Source organism: Myzus persicae, unplaced genomic scaffold (genome assembly GCF_001856785.1).
Source record: "Myzus persicae strain clone G006 unplaced genomic scaffold, MPER_G0061.0, whole genome shotgun sequence".
NCBI classification, from domain to species: domain Eukaryota; kingdom Metazoa; phylum Arthropoda; class Insecta; order Hemiptera; family Aphididae; genus Myzus; species Myzus persicae.
The window spans coordinates 776,277-790,324 of NW_019104377.1; the positions used below are offsets into that span (position 1 = coordinate 776,277).

Below are 14,048 nucleotides of genomic sequence, written 5' to 3' on the forward strand. Positions count from 1 at the left end.
TCTATCAGAACAGATGCTGATATCCAAATTTGGAACATTTTTACTACCACATATTTCGATGACACATAGAAAAAACACATCCTTGTAAATACAATACATTCATTCTCTACTCTCGGAATATAAGAATCATAACAGGCCACACAATATTTTTTCTCTACAAGGAGAATCTATGAATCATAAATACGTTTTTGTTAGTATGTAACTATGACAACGAAAATTTTACGAAAAATCGATCAGAAACAAAAAACACGTATCTGGCACAAAAACATATTTATGTTAAAAAAAGGAAGAAAATATGATTATTTTTAGTAAGATTATTTATTAAATTAAAAATATTGGTGGCTATAATTTTAAAATAAAAAGTTAAAAATATATGATAAAAATAAGAGTAATATATAAAAATATGGGATCTAGGACAATTCGCCGTGGCCATTTCGCCGTAGGGACATTTCACCGTGGTCGAAAAATTGTGTATAAACCACGGACTAAGATATATCTTAGTATATCTTAGTCCGTTGTATAAACATAAAATTAACTATGAATTCACCATGTATAATGTTATAATATATGTTATATTATTATTGATATTATTGGATTTTTCGTATTTATCTTATCTTATCTTAAAATGTCTACACATCGCCCATGACCTTCGATGACGATCGATCGAAAAATCTTGATGCTGCTGTTGACGCGTTGGCCGAGTACCTTAGTGAAGAGTTTCATACTTTATTAGAATGGTTTGAAGACAACTATATTGGAAGGGTAAATAGAAATGGTAGAGGTAGACGGCACGCACGTTTTTCACCTGATATTTGGAATCTTTATAATAGAGTTTTAAATTCCCAAGATAGGACTAATAACCACGCAGAAGCTGCGAATAGACGACTTAATGTCGAAATGGGAGTATGCCATCCGTCAATCTGGGCTTTTATTAATTGTTTGAAAAAAGTTCAATCTGGCTATGATTATTTTTATTCTCAGTTAACTGCAGGAAAAGTCGACCTAAAAAATTAAAAACATTTGCTGATCTAGATAAACGTATTTTGAAAATAGTACAACAATATGATAGTAGAGAGTAGAGACTACATTTCATATTTAAAAGGCATAGCATATAATATCTCACTACCATGATTACTGCTTACCTTTATTATAGTATAAAAATATAAGATAATATAGTATAGAAATATAGTATAAATAATGTATTATTCTTATTAATTTTTACCTATTATTATTATATTTTTAATTATGAATTTGACGAATATATTATAAATGTATTATTATTATAACGATGAAAATATTTAATGACCACGTCGAAACGGCTACGGCGAAATGTCCCATTTCGAAAAATATGTTATCTTAAATTTCTTAAAACAGAATTGCTCATACTGAAATAATCACTCTATGCAGTGAAGAGATGCCTATAATATGTTAGACACATAAATGTACAGCAACGCCATTTTCTGAAAAATTAATAACTTAAAGAACGTATATTTATACTTTAAAGTAGGTACATATAATATGATATAAAAAACACGCCCGTTGTCTGATGCAACGTTTTCTTTGTTTTAAATATTTAGTATTTCCTTATAAGTTTAAGTTCAGTTGGATAGAAATTTAAATATTTATTTTTAAAAACAATTTCGTAAGTATTCATTAGTATTAGAGTATCCATGATTCATGTATGGGTAAAGGGTAAAGCCCTAAAGGCAACAGAATAAAAAGGTATTGTCTGAGTAAATAGATATTATAAATTTATGAATTTATGAAATAAAAACATTTTTAATATTTAAAGTTAAAATGTTGATCAAAAATATAAAACAAAGTAAAAATAATTGTTGAATTGATCGTTTAGATGGACAACAGTTTCAGAGGGATTTAACAATGCATATCTGTATCGTATACAAACAATTCAAATTAATTGATATCAACTATCAATTTTGCATGATGAAGTTAAGATTTTAGTTTTTCAAAATACAATAGGTAATTTACATTAAAATATTGCTTGTAAAAAAATATGTAAATTGTAAATAGTTAAAATCAAATGAACATTTCAAAGTATGTTTTTGACCAAAAATAACAAAATAACATATTTTAATATTCTAATTTTGTGAAAAATAATATAAGTTGTGACTTTGTGAGCACCCGCTTTCAACAAAATATTAACCATTTTTGGTAAATCGACCTCAGCTCAGAAAGTCAGAATCATTTTACAAATGCGGTATGATTTATCATTGCCTTAAAGTTTAAAATTTAAATACATCCGGGGCTTGTGTTTCATCTTTTCATTTTTTTTTTGAATTATTTATTACTTTTTAAGTATTTCTGGGATTCCTCTTTTCAAATTCAAATTGAGATTATACATGCTCATAGCAGTTCGCATCCCGACCGATCTAAATATTTATATTTAGGTAATAGAAACTATTCATGCCCATATAATATAATAATCAATTCCAACATTTCATTTTAGTATCATTTTTTTGATTATCTGTTATCCGTAGCCACTTTGCAATACGTCTTATATACTCTTATGAATTTTTATTTGTTCTCCGATGATAACTTGAACATCTGTCGACTGTCATACGTATAATATTCTATAACGTTGATGATGATTATTTCGATTTACCCACCCCGTTCTGAAGATACTAAGTTATATTCTCAAATAATTCCATTGACAAACGTTGACTTTTCTAATAGTATGGTAAATCGTAAATATAATGTTAAAATCTAATACTGTACCTATACGATATTAATATTCATAGTTTGTCCACAAACTTAGTTACTCTGTAGATTTTAGGTTCAATTAACTAAGTAGTAAGTAACTAAATTTGTTGCCATGCTATTATTATTTATTACCTCTAATTTCTAAGTTATAGTGGTAAATCATCCCGCGTTTGATGAATCATAAACCATCAGTTTTCTATTGAACATAATTGCATGTAACAAAATTGTGATACAGCGATTTATAAGTTATTTATCATGATATTTAAAACATCTCTAGTTAGACAAACTAGTGCCCTTTAATCACAAATGATAATTATTATAATAATTTAGGCATTACTTTATCTGTTTCGTAGTTAAATAGAATACGATACTTTTTATATATATCAATACAAGATGAGTTGATATTGCAGTATACTATCGTCTTATATTATATTATGTATAACATTTAAATTACATTTATAGGTCAACCGTTAGCTATAAAAGTATTTAATGAAAATGTCAACTTACCAAATTTATGATCTTCGATTTTTTCTATAATGCACAATAAATAAGAACAAAAATAAAATTTAATAATTAGAATTTATTATAGCTACCTAACCGCTCTATGTATATTTTATATTTTGTATTAATACATCATTTCCTTTTTTCCAAAACTAATATGCCTAGGCCTTTACTTAGTTTATCATTCTTGCGAATTCATCATAAATTACATACCTACATATATATATGCGTATAGTAGGTACTTCAAAAGTTTTCACAAACAAACTGAAGGTATTATTCTAAAAAAGCTCTTTTTCAGGTCAAAAAAAGACTTATGAATCATGATATAGTTAACACATATATTAATTATTAAGTTTTTTAATTTTTTTCACACAATTTAAATTCACTGTAAAATAAAGTATATTAAAATTTGTCAATTTTTTTTTTTTTACTGTGATTGAGACTGCATAAAAAACTTACATTTTTATTTCTTAAGCCATAGTTAAAAGCAGAATATTTTTCTACGAATTTATATTAGGTAAGTATAGCATAATTGAATTTCTAACGAATAGTTAAATACTTATGATAAATATTTAATGATGAGCGGAATATCAGACGAACGGTGGGATACCTCCATTATGCAGCTCAGTCACTCACATTCACTTTTTTCACTTTAAGATTTCAATATTTCCTAACGTATTGAATTAACTATACTCGTTTGAATTCAATTTTTATAATTTTATATATTATCTTCTAAGAAATATATTCGGTTTTGGAATATGAGATAGAATGTAGGTATTTAAAGAAGTATTCAACACCATAGGCGTGCGCAGGGTTTTGTATCGGGTGCAGCATACATTTTAACCGGCCCTAATGAACAATAAGCAGCCCACTTATTTCCTTAATATATCCCCCCCTGAATTCTGTTAGCCCCATAGTGTAAAAATGTAATACTTAATACGTTCATATTATTATCACTTGTGTACCTGAATCATTATAAGGTATACCCTCCCACCATCCATATAAATTCATCACTCTATGACAATGCCTATTATGATAATAATAAATATAATAAATTGTAAATAAAAAATAATATTAATAATATTTTTATGTAATTTAATATATTATTCTATACTTTTATAAATATATTTAACAATTTACAATATAAGTCTGCGATTACTAGGAAGCAAATGTTTAAATTCATCAATTACATCATTTAAGTCAATACCAGTTAAAAGTTCTTGTTCTACAAACAAAAATAGAAGCGCATCCAATCTTTCTTGTGACATAGTATTTCTCAATTTGTTTTTTACAATGCTGAGTTTTGAAAAACTACGTTCACAGCTACAACTAGTCACTGGAATTGTCACAAACATTTTAAGACAGTGAAAAAAATTTTTAAAAATGTCATGTCTACCATACTGTTTTAACCAATCGAGCCATTTGTGTACAGAACCTGAGTTGGTACCTTTTGGTGTATCTTCAGTAGATCTCAAAAGATTAACTTCACAACATAAATCATCAGCAGAAATTGAAAAATATGTGTATAATATTTTATATGTTGAAGTTTCACTTTCATCATCTAGGTTGACTAATAGACCAATAGCATTGATTACATCCAATGTATCTTGTTTGAATCTTTCTTCTAATCCATTAAGAAGTACATCCAAATTTGAATAAAATACCAAAATTCTCATTTCATCATATTTATTTTTAAATATATGTTGTGTTTCAGATTTATCTTCTAGTTTTTTAGAAATTTTTCTTGTTTTTACTTCAGGTATTTCAATATCCATTTCATAGCACATTTTTTTTGTATTTTCAAACATTGATTTAAAATGTTGAGAGTCATTCCGTAATGAAATCAATGACTGCTTGAGTGTTTTAATTATCATAACTGCAGTTAACAATTCTAAATTTGGTGTTTGTAAGGCAGAACTTACTTTCAAAACTAGCTGTAAGATAACTTGCATCATATTTAGACAAAATATGAAATTAAAAGTTTGAAGTTGATGTAAAAGACCTTGGCCTTTTGCCCGCATTTCAGGAATTGAACAATTTAAATTGATTGTTTTTAATGCTTGAAGTATTGCACCATAATTATTTTTTATTGCATTTACGGCTTCTGCACGGCAAGCCCATCTGGTAACGGAACAAGATTTTAATGTTTGCACGTGAGCACCATTTTCTTTAGCTATTTTTTCAAATATAGCATGACGCATGGGACTCCCTTCAATAAAAGAGTAAACAAATTGAACGGTTCCAAGAAAATCAAATAAAACTCGATTTTGGTTAGGATTTTTATTGCTAGATTTGTCACAAATAGAGTCAATTAGAGATAAATTTAAGCAATGCGCATAACAGTGTACATACAAAATTTTACTATTTTCTTCCTTACATTTTGCCTGAACACCAGAAATACTACCAGCCATTGTTGCCGCCCCATCAAAACACACAGAAACAACTGAACTCCATTCTAATTTTATTTGATCTTTGAGAACATCAGTTATTGCTTGAAAAATAGAATCTGCATTAACTGATATCATACGTTTTAGTACCAAAAATGTTTCAACAGGTCGATTAGTCATAGAATTAAAATGTCTTATTACAATTGATAATTGCTCGTGATGTCCAACATCAGATGTTTCATCAGCAATTATTGAAATATATGATTGATTTAATGAGTTATAAATTTTTTTTTTAAGAACATTATGAATTGAAAAAATAATATCGTTTTGAATCCTGTTACTAGTGTATTGAGCGTTTTTTGGTCCAAAATCAATGTGATCTTTTAAAACAACATCATATTTACTTAATACTTGGATAAACTCTCTGAATAAACCTTTTTGATGACTATTAATACTTTCATCATGACCACGGAATGGCCGCCCACCTTTGGCAAGACAAATAGTTATATCAACTAATCTTTCCATTAATTTTCTGTTTTTCAAACGTTCAGCCTCCCTTGTTTTAAGACATACTGTTTTATTGATATCAATTATTTCATCAATTGACTTAGAATTTTTAAAATGAACCAGAGATTTTGTACTATTAATATGTGCTTTAGATAAATTATGTCTCTTAAACATATGAAGTGCTCGGTACCAGCCTTTAAAACCAGTTGTGGAAAAAGTTAATTCCAATTGCGAAGAATTGTTTTCATTTCCACTGAAACAGCGGCATGGAAAACAAAATGCAGCATCAGCTGCTGGACTATATTCAAGCCAATCATATAAATCATACCATGATTTCTGAAATGAACGCATACAACTACCTTGTTTTTGCCTTGGAAATATTTCTAAAATTGGACGATAAGGACCTTTGCCTATACGTTCATTAAATTCAAGTCGATTAGATGAAAGAGGGTTTATTGGATCATCTACATGTATCAATATCTTATTCTTTATCAATGATAAAGAACATGATTCAATACTTTCAGCTAAAAAATAAAAACATATATATTATTAGTATATTTAGTTTTCATACATAATTTATCAATATTATGTTTAATTTATTACCTGCATCTATACATTCAGAACTGTTTAACTCTAACTCTAACTCTGACGATGGAAGTAAATCATTGTCTTCATAATCACTAGTTTGTGTATTAAATAAAACGTTTGATGGTGTACAGCCTTCATGCGACAAAACTTTTGTATTTTGATCATCTGTTAAGAAAACATGAAAATTCATTTAAATTTCAAATAGGTAATAGTTTTCACAAAATAAATTGTTAAGTAGGTATAGGAATGACTTAAAATGGTATTATCAAACAAGGTTAAATAGAAAAAATTTGGCATTCTTATAATAAATATAAATAAAGAATAGAATTATCATAGATTAAGTGTGGTATATTTTATCTGAGATTATAGGTGCATAAAGTATTTTATAAACTAGTCACTAAGTAGGTATACTTTAAATAGTATCTAACAAATAAATATTAAATAAGTTTTTAATATGGAATACTAGTTTGGTACCTTAAGTAGGATTTAATAAATATATTAAAATAATCAAAATTTTAATTTTAACTACCTACCAAACCAGGGCCCCCACATATAATTTCGGGCCCATCAAATCCCCCCTTGTGGGGGCTCTGTACCAAATTGAAACTGAATTAAAATTAATAACAAAGTTAACTACCTATTTACCTACTATAAATAATAATATATATAAATACCTACTATTAAATTAAAACTTTAAATATTACCTGTAGAAAACTCTGTACATTTAGAATTGTTTAACTCTAACTCTGACGATGGAAGTAAATCATTGTCTTCATAATCACTAGGTTGTGTATTAAATAAAACGTTTAATGGTGTACAGCCTTCATGCGACAAAACTTTTGTATTTTGATCATCTGTTAAGAAAACATGAAAATTCATTTAAATTTCAAATAGGTAATAGTTTTCACAAAATAAATTGTTAAGTAGGTATAGGAATGACTTAAAATGGTATTATCAAACAAGGTTAAATAGAAAAAATTTGGCATTCTTATAATAAATATAAATAAAGAATAGAATTATCATAGATTAAGTGTGGTATATTTTATCTGAGATTATAGGTGCATAAAGTATTTTATAAACTAGTCACTAAGTAGGTATACTTTAAATAGTATCTAACAAATAAATATTAAATAAGTTTTTAATATGGAATACTAGTTTGGTACCTTAAGTAGGATTTAATAAATATATTAAAATAATCAAAATTTTAATTTTAACTACCTACCAAACCAGGGCCCCCACATATAATTTCGGGCCCATCAAATCCCCCCTTGTGGGGGCTCTGTACCAAATTGAAACTGAATTAAAATTAATAACAAAGTTAACTACCTATTTACCTACTATAAATAATAATATATATAAATACCTACTATTAAATTAAAACTTTAAATATTACCTGTAGAAAACTCTGTACATTTAGAATTGTTTAACTCTAACTCTGACGATGGAAGTAAATCATTGTCTTCATAATCACTAGGTTGTGTATTAAATAAAACGTTTAATGGTGTACAGCCTTCATGCGACAAAACTTTTGTATTTTGATCATCTGTTAAGAAAACATGAAAATTCATTTAAATTTCAAATAGGTAATAGTTTTCACAAAATAAATTGTTAAGTAGGTATAGGAATGACTTAAAATGGTATTATCAAACAAGGTTAAATAGAAAAAATTTGGCATTCTTATAATAAATATAAATAAAGAATAGAATTATCATAGATTAAGTGTGGTATATTTTATCTGAGATTATAGGTGCATAAAGTATTTTATAAACTAGTCACTAAGTAGGTATACTTTAAATAGTATCTAACAAATAAATATTAAATAAGTTTTTAATATGGAATACTAGTTTGGTACCTTAAGTAGGATTTAATAAATATATTAAAATAATCAAAATTTTAATTTTAACTACCTACCAAACCAGGGCCCCCACATATAATTTCGGGCCCATCAAATCCCCCCTTGTGGGGGCTCTGTACCAAATTGAAACTGAATTAAAATTAATAACAAAGTTAACTACCTATTTACCTACTATAAATAATAATATATATAAATACCTACTATTAAATTAAAACTTTAAATATTACCTGTAGAAAACTCTGTACATTTAGAATTGTTTAACTCTAACTCTGACGATGGAAGTAAATCATTGTCTTCATAATCACTAGGTTGTGTATTAAATAAAACGTTTAATGGTGTACAGCCTTCATGCGACAAAACTTTTGTATTTTGATCATCTGTTAAGAAAACATGAAAATTCATTTAAATTTCAAATAGGTAATAGTTTTCACAAAATAAATTGTTAAGTAGGTATAGGAATGACTTAAAATGGTATTATCAAACAAGGTTAAATAGAAAAAATTTGGCATTCTTATAATAAATATAAATAAAGAATAGAATTATCATAGATTAAGTGTGGTATATTTTATCTGAGATTATAGGTGCATAAAGTATTTTATAAACTAGTCACTAAGTAGGTATACTTTAAATAGTATCTAACAAATAAATATTAAATAAGTTTTTAATATGGAATACTAGTTTGGTACCTTAAGTAGGATTTAATAAATATATTAAAATAATCAAAATTTTAATTTTAACTACCTACCAAACCAGGGCCCCCACATATAATTTCGGGCCCATCAAATCCCCCCTTGTGGGGGCTCTGTACCAAATTGAAACTGAATTAAAATTAATAACAAAGTTAACTACCTATTTACCTACTATAAATAATAATATATATAAATACCTACTATTAAATTAAAACTTTAAATATTACCTGTAGAAAACTCTGTACATTTAGAATTGTTTAACTCTAACTCTGACGATGGAAGTAAATCATTGTCTTCATAATCACTAGGTTGTGTATTAAATAAAACGTTTAATGGTGTACAGCCTTCATGCGACAAAACTTTTGTATTTTGATCATCTGTTAAGAAAACATGAAAATTCATTTAAATTTCAAATAGGTAATAGTTTTCACAAAATAAATTGTTAAGTAGGTATAGGAATGACTTAAAATGGTATTACAACAAGGTGAAATAGGAAAAATTTGGTAAATATAAATAAAGAATATAATAAATTATCATAGCTTAAGCGTGGTGTATTTTATCTGTGATTATAGGTGCATAAAGATACAACTTTATAAAATTACTTGTTGTTATAATGCTAATATTAATCACTTACCTGCTATTAATTCTTTTATTTCTGTTTTTTTTTTATTTGAAAAAAAATCATTTATCTTGTGGCACTTTTCACTAGTCTTCAACAGTAACAGTTTTTTTTTTGCACGAACTTTTTCCTGACCACCGAGTCGTTTACTCGACATGATATGAAAAATTAAAATAACTAAGTAACAAGTAACAGAACACTAAGACGAGGTCCAATTTGAAATAAGACTGCAGACTGCAGTAACAGCGAAATATCGTTATTAAATTACAAATTTAATATAACAGTCAATTAGATTATGTGAATATGTGATCTGATTATAAGTTTATAACTAATTATGGTCATTATGGACATTCATTGCGTTTTCGTATCGCTGGCCGCTACACTGGTTGGATGGTTAATGCGCTATTGTTATTATTGTTGTGTCTGTTTTTGTAATCTAGTGTGTACGTCGAATTTCTCCAATATTACCCATCTATTTTTAGACTTGTATTGATAATATAGTATTTTTTTTTTCATTTGAATAACACTAAACATATTTTATATTTTATTTATAAACTCAATATGTTTAAAATTATTCATTCCATGTATAATATTATACATTTCAAATAAATATCTACCAGCCCACTAAATCCAAAATAAATTGTCAGGTGCAGCGAAAGCAGCATTCGCTGCACCCGTGCGCACGCCTATGTTCAACACAGAAAAAACTATAATAAAATAATAAGGATAATGTAATCAGGTTATTACTTTTTTTCTATTAAAAATGTTGTTTATATACATCTTTAATTTATGGGGGAAAAAATGTATACTTGCAAAAACGTCAATACTCTATAAACAAATGAGTTTTTACCTTTAAAATAAATGATGATTACCTATCGTGCCCATGTATATTATATTATGTTCTTGGTGACCACAAAACATGTTTGCATTCACTGTTTTATAAAACAAAACAGTTGATTATTTGGATTAATTGATTATGTAGAAAGATAACTACGGCTATACTTACTTATTAAATATATTTAGTTTCCAACTAACAAGATTAAATATGTGAATGTACTAAATACATACTAAATAGGTGGATTACTTTAGAACTTCCAATTCCCAGTCTAGAAACTTTATTAATTACAATACAATATGACTATATATAATGTGAGCAATATGCGTAACATGAATTTGTATAAAAACGAATATGTAAAAAAAATAAATAATATGCCATTTTAGCCTTGACGATTATCAGGCAACAACATTTTTGTAGGATAAATTCTTTGAATGAACCTCAATGGTCAATTCTAAAAAAGTATACTCACTATTACTAATGTAAAATGACTAAGGCTAAATTGAAAAACATTGTTCTAATATAGGTATCATATTATTTATAAATACGATTAGATTTGTAATTGTCATGACTTATACAACTTTTTTTCTAATTACCTTTCAGATGGCATTTTAAAAATTAACTGATCATTATAATTTATAATTATAATTGTTTTTATTAAAACTTTTCTTCAAGATTGTACAATTGTTTTAATTGGAACAATTTTAATTTAAAAATGTTTGTAATTAGTTTTTGCTATCCAAACTTGTTTGTATTATTTTTAGGAATTTCACCTTAGTATACTAAAATGTGAATTATAGTTGGAGCAGTAACAACAACGTCTTTCGATTAAAATAAAACAATTATAAATTAAATCGTTATTATAAATATTGAACAATTATTATTGGCTCTATCCATATTTCTTCCCAATAAAATCTGTCAATTGTTCTTACATTTTATCAGTATTACTATTATTGTCAAAAACGTTATCTTGTAATATGCGTAACAGAACACTCTCGCCTTCGACGCCTGAGTTAATTATTGAAATCAATAGTATAGCAATTAGGTATATATTTTAATAATCAGGATTTAAATGTAAAGAAAATAAATTTATACAATTCTGGTATAATATAAAGACATATTTTCATGTAACATATTTTATTATTACAGCGGTTACTAAATTGAACATGCAAAATTCCTCCTTTTGCTCCATAATATATTTAGGTATTTCTGTAGTATGAAAACGGTTTTGTCTGGATAACTACAAGTAGGTATATTGTAAGAGATCACCACGATTGTCACTAAAATTGAATAAAACGAATTTTTTAAATAATTTTTTCGCAGTTCTAATGCAGAAAATCCAAATACCGATTGCATAGTTTGGACGAATATATTCAAAGCAAACATATTTTGAAACAAGAAAAATGCATTCGACGAGTTATCATGTTAATGTTATCATTAATATTTAATGGGTCCGGAAAATATTTCAATTACCAGCATACTTCCATATCATAAATCACGAGTTGCACCTATACTTACGAGAACCAAAACTACAATAAATTAAAATCGTATTATACGCCTATGCCTAGAGTGGAATAGTATATTTTAGTATTTTGTAGTTCAGTACTTTTTGTCAAAATATATTCGATAAGGATGTTAGACAGAAATTATATTCAATGCACAACGCGTAGAAAAATGTCACTGCCGTGAACCGTCGTATAGTTTCAATATCAATAAAAAACTGTATATTATTATATTCGTATTCGCTTCTCCGGAATTCGTTCGGGATAAAATCAGTATTTTTATTTCTATTAGTTGTCGAGGTTTCAATCAAAAAAATATCTGTACAGCAACATCGTGACCTATGGTTGTATAATGGTAAAACATTATTTTCCAATTCCCAAAACTGTGATAAAAATATATACATGTATATAAGAAAAAAGTATCGATAAAGTGTACCGTCGTTTTATCCCATACGTGGAGACATATTATTATTGAATTTCAAAAGAAATTGTCCTTAATGTATTCATAAATAAATATTAAAATAAAATAATTTTATAACGTCTCTGACTTTTCCGTTTTCAACCCTCTCGTTATGTCCTATACGATTCGCGGTAGCCTCAAATCCAATATGCATACATAGTTGCAACGTATCTTGTAACGAATACAAATAACATTTTCGTTTTTGGTCGTAACGTTCGCATGAACAGTTTGGATGTACGAATAAAATGAGCACATTTCACGTATGGTCGGGGCGATTAAAAATGCTATTCGCGAGCATTATATTTTATTTTATCGTAAAGTTTGGGAAATTGGAAATCCGTCTTTTATAGCTTTTGAAACGAGTTTGAGTATTACTTTTTCACTTAAGAGTGAATGTATTTCAAATAAATAAAAATCGGTTATTCCTGTCGTTTTATTATCCATAAGGCAACAGCACAAAAGTACATAGGAATTGAAATAAAAATAAAATTTTGTAATATAATTGACCTAGTATTCAAATATATGGTGGAAAAGAGAATCTACAAGGATCAAGAAATTTCTATAAAGGAATTTTAAGATTAACTACAATTTTTATTAGCTATTGCCCATTTGTTCTATCTTCTATGTATTACAATATAATTATATAACTTAGGTTCCGCACTATACAAAATGTCAATTAAAAATAAAATATTGAGTTGTTGATTAGGTATATACTGATTAATGAAGTGATTTTGCTTAAAGTTTAGGCTTTTTAGTTAAAAGCTAAATAAATACATTGAATATAACCAATGAGTTACTGCATAAATACACGTATATTTCATAAATAAGATTCATATTAGTATACTTTAAATCATCTGAAACAAACGCATTTTTACTTTTATAGAAAATGATCATAATTTATTTGCATTTGTAGGACAATCAGTAGACAGAGCAAATGCTCAAATAGAAGTACCCAATAATTCTCCAAATGTAGTTTTTAAAAATTAATAAATTATTATTTTAAATATAAAACATTTAGACTCATTTAAAAAAATAAGAATTTTAAAGTATTTTATCTAGACATTTTAGGATGATGTATAAATGTAGTAAAATGTGTTTAGTAAGATGTCCAAAATAAATGTTCTTTTAGAATCTCAATACAACGACTGAGTTATGGGTATACGAGGAAGTGTATATAGTTATACTATACGTATATGTTATTTTATGGAAATACTCTGAGCTAGCGAAAGTGCGTCAGAAGTGTCGTTTGGGGTATTGAATCGGTTATAAATTATACAAAGACGTAGTCCAAACATGCAAATATTGTGAAATTCCGAAACGATTTGAGAAGATTGGATTGAAAAAAAAATGTTAAAATGTTTAGAATCTTGTTATTTAAGTTAAT

General features: G+C 27.0%; 1 protein-coding gene across 1 annotated transcript; it reads right to left on the reverse strand.

Moving 5' to 3' along the window:
• Positions 1-4,020: 4,020 nt before the first annotated feature.
• LOC111041728 (zinc finger MYM-type protein 1-like) lies at positions 4,021-10,552 on the reverse strand. Its single transcript, XM_022326115.1, has 7 exons — positions 9,883-10,552; positions 9,476-9,625; positions 8,787-8,936; positions 8,098-8,247; positions 7,409-7,558; positions 6,720-6,869; positions 4,021-6,640 (listed from the first exon to the last, which is right to left on the reverse strand). Exons 1-7 carry the CDS (start codon positions 10,022-10,024, stop codon positions 4,359-4,361), a joined length of 3,174 nt encoding a protein of 1,057 aa, XP_022181807.1. The 5' UTR covers positions 10,025-10,552; the 3' UTR covers positions 4,021-4,358.
• Between the last annotated feature and the right edge of the window lie 3,496 nt (positions 10,553-14,048).

What these genes read in the sequence shown, in the direction of transcription:
- LOC111041728 (XM_022326115.1), bottom strand. Translation starts at nt 10,024, where the DNA reads ATGTCGAGTAAACGACTCGGTGGTCAGGAAAAAGTTCGTGCAAAAAAA. An exon ending in ATGTACAGAGTTTTCTACAG is followed by an intron (nt 7,559 to 8,097) that starts GTAATATTTAAA and finishes TTTTCTTAACAG; the next exon opens with ATGATCAAAATACAAAAGTT. An exon ending in ATGTACAGAGTTTTCTACAG is followed by an intron (nt 6,870 to 7,408) that starts GTAATATTTAAA and finishes TTTTCTTAACAG; the next exon opens with ATGATCAAAATACAAAAGTT.